The sequence below is a fragment of the Salvelinus namaycush genome, unplaced genomic scaffold (genome assembly GCF_016432855.1).
Source record: "Salvelinus namaycush isolate Seneca unplaced genomic scaffold, SaNama_1.0 Scaffold27, whole genome shotgun sequence".
NCBI lineage: Eukaryota > Metazoa > Chordata > Actinopteri > Salmoniformes > Salmonidae > Salvelinus > Salvelinus namaycush.
In genome coordinates, this window is record NW_024059563.1 from 624,767 (window position 1) to 634,434 (window position 9,668).

The following is a 9,668-nucleotide window of genomic DNA, read 5'->3' on the forward strand; positions in this document are numbered from 1 at the left end:
TGATAGCCTTTAGCCGTACCCTCATTCTACTCCTCTGTTCCTCGGGTGACGTAGAGGTTAACTCAGGCCCTGTGTGTCCCCAGGCACTCTCATTTGTTGACTTCAATATTCGAAAAAGCCTTGGTTTCATGCATGTTAACATCAGAAGCCTCCTCCCTAAGTTTGTTTTACTCACTGCTTTAGCACACCCTGCCAACTTTAATGTCCTTGCCGTGTCTGAATCCTGGCTTAGGAAGGCCACCAAAAATTCTGAAATCTCAATACCCAACTACAACATTTTCCGTCAAGATAGAACTGTCAAAAAGAGAGTTGCAATCTACTGCAGAGATGGCCTGCAAAGTTGTATCATACTTTCCAGTCCATGCCCAAACAGTTCGAGCTTCTAATTTTAAAAATGAATCTTTCCAGAAATAGTCTCTCACTGTTTCCACCTGTTATAGACCCCCCTCGGCTCCCAGCTGTGCCCTGGACACCATATGTGAATTGATTGCCCCCTCCATCTATCTTCAGAGTCCGTTCTATTAGGTGACCTAAACTGGGATATGCTTAACACCCCGGCCGTCCTACAATCCAAGCTAGATGCCCTCAATCTCACACAAATTATCAAGGAACCCACCAGGTACAACCCTAAATCCGTAAACATGGGCATCCTCATAGATATTATCCTGACCAACTTGCCCTCCAAATACACCTCTGCTGTTTTCAATCAGGATCTCAGCGATCACTGCCTCATTGCCTGCATCCGTTATGGGTCCGCGGTCAAACGACCACCCCTCATCACTGTCAAACGCTCCCTCAAACACTTCTGCAAGCAGGCCTTTCTAATCGACCTGGCCCGGGTATCTTGGAAGGATTTTGACCTCATCCCGTCAGTAGAGGATGCCTGGTTGTTCTTTAAAAGTAATTTCCTCACCACCTTAAATAAGCATGCCCCTTTCAAAAAATGTGTAACTAAGAACAGATATTGCCCTTGGTTCACTCCAGACCTGACTGCCCTCGACCAGCACAAAAACATCCTGTGGCGTACTGCACGAGCATCGAATAGTTCCTGCGATATGCAACTTTTCAGATAAGTCAGGAACCAATACACACAGTCAGTTAAGAAAGCAAAGGCTAGCTTTTTCAAACAGAAATTTGCATCCTGTAGCTCTAACTCCAAAAACTTTTGGGACACTGTAAAGTCCATGGAGAACAAGAGCACCTCATCCCAGCTGCCCACTGCACTGAGGCTAGGAAACACTGTCACCACCGATAACTCCACGATAATCGAGAATTTCAATAAGCATTTTTCTACGCCTTGGCATGCTTTGCCAGGCACCCTCAACAGCAACCCGCCAAAGCCCCCACCATTTCTCCTTTACCCAAATCCAGATAGCTAATGTTCCGAAAGAGCTGCAACATCTGGACCCCTACAAATCAGCCGGGCTAGACAGTCTGGACCTTCTCTTTCTAAAATGATCTGCCAAAATTGTTGCAACCCCTATTACTAGTCTGTTCAACCTCTCTTTCGTATCATCTGAGATTCCCAAAGATTGGAAAGCTGCCGCGGTCATCCCCCTCTTCAAAGGGGGTGACACTCTAGACCCAAACTGTTGCAGATCTATATCCATCCTGCCCTGCCTTTCTAAGTTCTTCGAAAGCCAAGTTAACAAACAGATTACCAACCATTTCGAATCCCACCGTACCTTCTCCGCTATGCAATCTGGTTTCAGAGCTGGTCATGGGTGCACCTCAGCCACGCTCAAGGTCCTAAACGATATCATTAACCGCCATCGATAAAGACAGTACTGTGCAGCCGTCTTCATCGACCTGGCCAAGGCTTTCGACTCTGTTAATCACCGTATTCTTATCGGCAGACTCAACCGCCTTGGTTTCTCAAAAGACTGTTTCGCCTGGTTCACCAACTACTTCTCTGACAGAATTCAGTCAAATCGGAGACTCGCCTGGTTCACCAACTAACAAACTAACAAACCTCCAGACGAGATGCCATACAACACTCCTTCTGTGGCCTCCAACTGCTCTTAAAAGCAAGTAAAACTAAATGCATGCTCTTCAACCGATTGCTGCCCGCACCCGGCCACCCGACAAGCATCACTACTCTGGACAGTTCTGACTTAGAATATGTGGACAACTACAAATACCTAGGTGTCTGGTTAGACTGTAAACTCTCCTTCCAGACTCACAGTAAGCATCTCCAATCCAAATTGTTATCTAGAATTGGCTTCCTATTTCGCAACAAAGCCTCCTTCACGCTGCAAAACACCCTCGTAAAACGGATCGGCGATGCCTCCAACACTGGATGCTCTTGTTGGCTGACCCTCGCTAAATGTTCGACGCCAAAACAATTGGCTCCAGGTCATCTATAAGTCTTTGCTAGGTAAAGCTCCGCCTTATCTCAGTTCACTGGTCACCATAGCAACACCCACCCGTAGCACGCGCTCCAGCACGTATATCTCACAGTTCATCCCCAAAGCCAACACCTCCTTTGGCCGCCTTTCCTTCGAGTTCTCTGCTGCCAATGACTGGAAAGAATTGCAAAAATCGCTGAAGTTGGAGACTTATATCTCCCTCATTAACTTTAAGCATCAGCTATCTGAGCAGCTTACCGATCGCTGCAGTTGTACACAGCCCATCTGTAAGTAGCCCATCCAATTGCCTACCTCGTCCCCATGTTTTTTACTTTTTTTGCTCTTTTGCACATCCAGTATTTCTACTTGCACATCATCATCTGCACATCTATCACTCCAGTGTTAATTTGCTAAATTGTAATTACTTTGATACTATGGCCTATTTATTGCCTTACCTCCGTACTCCATTTGCACACACTGTATATAGATTTTTCTATTGTGTTATTGACTGTATGTTTGTTTATCCCACGTGTAACGATGCGTTGTTTTTGTCACACTGCTTTGCTTTATCTTGGCCAGGTTGCAGTTCTAAATGAGAACTTGTTCTCAACTGACCTACCTGGTTAAACTATCTTTATGTTCATTATATATAACATATCATTATGTTAAATAAAAAAATAAAAAAATAATAATCATAACTTTATTGACAACACCCAAGTGGATACTGTCATTAACGCTGTTCTTCAATAATTACACATAATTCTTAATACTGTAGCTGTTTAGTTACAGTCACATGTTCAACTATCATCAGCTGATCCAGGAAATAATTTTCTGAATGACAGTCACATGACAAACATCACAACATGCAACAACAACCAAAGTGCTTCTTCATTCATTACTCTGGTAAAGACAGTTATGCCGTGCTCCACGTTGGATCCAACATCCCTAACAAATTGATGTTTGTAATGTTATTGTTTGCTTGATTTACTGTCGGGTCTCGTTAGTCTGTTTGGACACAGATACTTTTGCTCATAATGTGTAGAGAACAGTTCCTTGATGGATAGGCTATTGTACAACACACAGAGCTATTTTCCTTTATTTGTTGTTAGGTGAAGTTATGGGTCCTACAGTAGGTCTATGTTATTGTTATGGGTCCTACAGTATGTCTGTTATTGTTATGGGTCCTACAGTAGGTCTACGTTATTGTTAGGTGAGGTTATGGGTTCTACAGTAGGTCTGTTATTGTTTTGGGTCCTACAGTAGGTCTATGTTATTGTTAGGTGAAGTTATGGGTCCTACGGTAGGTCTATGTTATTGTTATGGGTCCTACAGTAGGTCTATGTTGTTGTTAGGTGAAGTTTTGGGTCCTACAGTAGGTCTATGTTGTTGTTAGGTGAAGTTTTGGGTCCTACAGTAGGTCTATGTTGTTGTTAGGTGAAGTTTTGGGTCCTACAGTAGGTCTATGTTGTTGTTAGGTGAAGTTTTGGGTCCTACAGTAGGTCTATGTTATTGTTATGGGTCCTACAGTAGGTCTATGTATGTCATGCAACAACAACCAAAGTGCTTCTTCGTTCATTACAGGTATATTTGTTGTTAGGTGAAGTTATGGGCCAATTTGGCAAACCGTGTACAAACCCTCATTGTCAGGTTGATGGAAAAGACAAAGAGCATTTTACTGGTTGAAGTGTTTTTTAAATACAGCGGTTGATTTGCGATGATGACAAAAACATTATATTAAGCAGGACATTCAAACGAGCCTTATAATTATAATCCAAAGTAGTGTGAAATGCACTCATAAGCAACCTGGAAATGGAGGTTACTCCCCTGAGTTTTCCCCCATTCACATTCAGAATACATTGTGAAAAACTAAAATCTTTGCTCACCATTTTTGCTCCAGGCAGATATACTACATCCATAAATAGTGGTTTCTTCATTACCAGATATACTACATCCGTAACTAGAGGTTTCCTCATTACCAGATATACTACATCCATAACTAGTGGTTTCCTCATTAGCAGGTACACTACGTCCATAACTAGTGGTTTCCTCATTAGCAGATATACTACATCCATAACTAGTGGTTTCCTCATTACCAGGGAGGAGTTTCTACAACCAGATTGCTGAAATTGTGGCAATGCACAAACAAACGCAGAAAAGGGCCTATAACTTCTTCGGGGGCAGCATTTTCACTTTTGGATAAATAGCGTGCCCAATTTCAACTTCCTTCTACTCATCCCCAGAATATAAAATATGCATATTATTAGTATTATTAGATTTGGATAGAAAACACTCTGAAGTTTCTAAAACTGTTTGAATCATGTCTGTGAGCATAACAGAAGAAACCCTGAGGACAAACCATTCAGATTTTTTATTTTTTTGAGGTCACTGTCTTTTCAATGAGTTTTCATTGGGAAACCAGATTTCTAAGGGACTTGTTTGTAGTTCCTACCACTTCCACTGGATGTCACCAGTCTTTCGAAATTGGTTGAGGTTATTCCTTTGTGTAATGAAGAAGTACGGCCATAGTAAAGGAGGGTCACTTGAAGTAAATTGTTTGAGAGAGGCACATTACCAAAAAAGTTGCGTCAGTTTGTTTTCTTTTTGTATTGAACACAGATCATCCCGTCTTCAATTTGATCAATTTATTAACGTTTAAAAATACCTAACGTTGTATTACAAAAGTAGTTTGAAATGTTTTGGTAAAGTTTCCTTGTAACTTTTGATATATTTTGTAGTGACGTTGCGCAAGTTGGAAGCTGTGTTTTTCTGGATGAAACGTGCCAAATAAATTGACATTTTGGATATATATCGACGGAATTAATCGAACAAAAGGACCATTTGTGATGTTTGTGGGACATATTGGAGTGCCAACAAAAGAATTTCGTCAAAGGTAAGGCATGAATTATATTTTTATTTCTGCGTTTTGTGTCGTGCCTGCAGTGTTGAAATATGCTACTCTCTTTGTTTACTGTTGTAATCAGATAATAGCATCTTATGCTTTCACCGAAAAGCCTTTTTGAAATCTGACATGTTGGCTGGATTCACAACGAGTGTAGCTTTAATTTGGTATCTTAAATGTGTGATTTAATGAAAGTTTGATCTTTATATCATTTTATTTGAATATGGCGCTCTGTATTTTCCCTGGCTATTGGCCAGGTGGGACGATTGCGTCCCACCTACCCCAGAGAGGTTAAGACAATTGTCGAATAATTTTAACATTCATTACAGACATCAATTGTTGTACAACATCATGGCTACGCTGTTGACATCACCTTTTACAGTGGATTACCGCTGTTGTGGGCCTTTAATCATCTGTCTGACTTTGTTGTTCACACAGGAGAGATACCGAACTATCGTGGATCCTCTGGGGAGCCTCAACAACCTCATGATGCTGACGAGGCAGAGAAGAGTCTCTCCAGATCAGAACACATCAATAAACACCTGCAGAGATCCACAGGGAAGAGAACTCACTGCTGCTCTGACTGTGGGAAGAGATTCACCTCATCAGGCATTAAAATTCATCAGAGAACACACACAGGAGAGAAACCTTATAGCTGTGGTCAATGTGGGAAGAGATGTACTACATCTGGCCATCTGACTCTACACCAGAGAATACACACAGGAGAGAAACCTTACAGCTGTGGTCAATGTGGGAAGAGTTTTACTACATCTAGTGATCTAAAAGTGCACCAGAGAACACACACAGGAGAGAAACCTTATAACTGTGGTCAATGTGGGAAGAGTTTTACTACATCTTGTAATCTGACTCGACACCAGAGAACACACACAGGAGAGAAACCTTACAGCTGTGGTCAATGTGGGAAGAGTTTTACTACATCTAGCAATCTGACTCTACACCAGAGAACACACACAGGAGAGACACCTTATAGCTGTGATCAATGTGGGAAGAGTTTTACTCGGTCAACCAGCCTGATATCACACCAGAGAACACACACAGGAGAGAAACCTTATAGCTGTGATCAATGTGGGAAGAGTTTTACTCGGTCAACCAGCCTGATATCACACCAGAGAACACACACAGGAGAGAAACCTTATAGCTGTGATCAATGTGGGAAGAGTTTTACTCGGTCAACCAGCCTGATATCACACCAGAGAACACACACAGGAGAGAAACCTTATAGCTGTGATCAATGTGGGAAGAGTTTTGGTGCATCTATTACTCTGACTCTACACCAGAGAACACACACAGGAGAGAAACCTTACAGCTGTGGTCAATGTGGGAAGAGTTTTGGTGCATCTAGCACTCTGACTCTACACCAGAGAACACACACAGGAGAGAAACCTTACAGCTGTGGTCAATGTGGGAAGAGTTTTGGTGCATCTAGCACTCTGACTCTACACCAGAGAACACACACAGGAGAGAAATCTTACAGCTGTGGTCAATGTGGGAAGAGTTTTACTACATATGGCCAGGTTACATTACACCAGAGAACACACACAGGAGAGAAACCTTACAGCTGTGGTCAATGTGGGAAGAGTTTTGGTGCATCTAGCACTCTGACTCTACACCAGAGAACACACACAGGAAAGAAACCTTACAGCTGTGGTCAATGTGGGAAGAGTTTTGGTGCATCTAGCACTCTGACTCTACACCAGAGAACACACACAGGAGAGAAACCTTACAGCTGTGGTCAATGTGGGAAGAGTTTTACTACATCTAGCAATCTGACTCTACACCAGAGAATACACACAGGAGAGAAACCGTATAGCTGTCGTCAATGTGGGAAGAGTTTTGGTCGATCTGGCCAGCTGACTATACACCAGAGAACACACACAGGAGAGAAAGCTTATACCTGTGATCAATGTGGGAAGAGTTTTACTCAGCTATGCAGCCTGATATCACACCAGAGAACACACACAGGAGAGAAACCTTATAGCTGTACTCAATGTGGGAAGCGTTTTACCTCATCTAGCGGTCTGACTCAACACCAGAGAACACACACAGGAGAGAAACCTTATAGCTGTAATCAATGTGACAAGAGATACTCTGATAAAAGGTGTCTGATCAAACATCAGAAAATACATGAAGGAATTGTTTCATGATATCAATGAATTAATGTAGAATGTTAACACTTTGGAGTAGGATTATTTTAATAATGTCACAATGTAGAAGCCTAAATGTTTGCCCCCTTATCATTTGATTTCAACATGATATGGATATCAGCCTCAGGGGGAAAATCCAGGCTCTGAATTGAAAGGGTAGTATTTATGTAATTTAACAAAAAGTGACTACCACAAAAAGAGCTGTGTTACACTTACCATATTGGTGACCCACTTGAATCAAAATGCAACACTTCAAAATGTAGCTAGCTGTTTTCTACAAATTGTCCTCTAACCAGGGATGTACACATTACTCCCAGATTCTGTGTGGTTTTTGGTTTGGTTGTTGACTGAATGTTTGTTTATGTGTAACTCTTTGTTGTTGTTTTTGTCTCACTGCTTTGCTTTATCTTGGCCAGGTCGCAGTTGTAAATGAGAACTTGTTCTCAACTGGCCGACCTGGTTAAATAAAGGAGAAATAAATAACACATAATAATACATAATAATGTAGGAGCAGTATAGACCTAGTCTGTTCATTATATATATCTACATGATGTATTGTTACACCATGTAGGAGCAGTATAGACCTAGTCTGTTCATTATATACATCTACATGATGTATTGTTACACCATGTAGGAGCAGTATGGACCTAGTCTGTTCATTATATACATCTAGATGATGTATTGTTACACCATGTAGGAGCAGTATAGACCTAGTCTGTTCATTATAGTAGCTAGCTGCTAATTAGTAGCTAGCTGCTAATTTAGATGTAGTATAACTTAATGAAACTGCCTTAAATATGCTGTGGTAAACATTTTTTATTCGCACTAATCAATCAACACATTCCTGTCTTTGTATGTCTCAATATAATGGTATCATTTAATTAAATCCATTTAAAATGATCTTTGTCTGAAAATAAAATATGATCCTCAACTGCGTTTCCCCTCCAGTCAGCAGACGGCGATGTGCGTCTTTCAGGCGACGCTGCCAGCGTGACGTATAATCTAGTGGACGGTTCTTCATAAACAGCTCGTCAACCACCTCGGTAGCTTGCTAGCCAACATAGCCGAAAGATTCAAGCTATTTATACGCTTTCGGTGTGTATTACCTACTGTGTTTTCGACACACTTAGGTCGTATCTACTTGTCAACCTATTTAATTCAATATTACGTTATTTTGTATTAGTCAGCTATAGTAGCTGGCTGGTTAAGTTAGCACTAGCCTAGTCGCTAATGATAGCTAGCTAGCTAACATCCCCGACCATGAGCTCCATAAACTTCTCCCCTCTCGTTAAAGAAGAGGTGATCTGCTGGACGGAGAAAGAAGCTCTGGGGCTGAACATTGTCGTGAAAGAGGAGAAGGAAGAAGAGGATGTCACAGTAAAACAAGAAGTAGAGGGTGATGCTGTTACAGTGAAAGAAGAAGAGAAAGACGCGTTCAGAGTTTATGGAGTGAAAGAGGAGGAGGATTTTTCTGTGAAAGAAAAGGAGGAAGATGAAGTTTTTGGAGTGGAGGATGAAGAGGGGGAGATTACTGTCACATTAGAGGAGGATGAAGAACAGAGGACTGGAGATCTGATTAACACCAGTAAATACAGTGAGTACTATCTTATAAAACAGGGCCATTGATCTGATTAACACCAGTAAATACAGTGAGTACTATCTTATAAGACAGGGGCACAAACTCTGCAGTTGTTGAAGTAATGTGTGATTTTTGAAAGGGCATTCTATACTTGAATATGTTTTTGTACTGTGAATTGTTCATGACTTCCTCCAGTGATTATTTTCAAAATTTTCCTGTTGAAAAGTGATATATAAATACAGTAAAGTATAAACACACTAAAGGGAAACAAATAAAAGTTTTGAGCAAAATAGTGTTTTTTAGACAACTGCAAACTAGAAGGAGTGAGTGATGTCATAGTAAGGCCTTCAAGGAGTTGGCTTGATGGGAAGTCGTGATGTCATCCAATAGGAGACTGATCTTCATGTGAATATTCATTATTCTTTTAAAATCCTTCCTGTTCTGTCAAGTTGGTTGTTGATCATTGCTAGAAAGCCATTTTCAAGTCTTTCCATAGACCTTCAAGACGATTTAAGTCCAAACTGTAACTAGGCCACTCAGGAACATTCAATGTCATCTTGGTTTGCTCCTCCAGTGTAGATTTGGCCTTGTGGTTTAGGTTATTTTCCTGTTCCTACAGTTTTTTGTATTCAGATCTCTAAAATACACTCTACCTACGTAACATTTAGTGTCTCCTT

General features: G+C 41.2%; 1 protein-coding gene across 1 annotated transcript; it reads left to right on the plus strand.

The window, feature by feature from the left end:
- Window positions 1-5,978: 5,978 nt before the first annotated feature.
- On the plus strand, window positions 5,979-7,310 carry LOC120039398 (zinc finger protein 135-like; the record flags this gene model as incomplete). Its single annotated transcript, XM_038984825.1, has 1 exon — window positions 5,979-7,310. A coding segment is annotated over one exon (1,332 nt), but the record flags the coding sequence as incomplete, so codon positions are not given.
- Window positions 7,311-9,668: the final 2,358 nt, after the last annotated feature.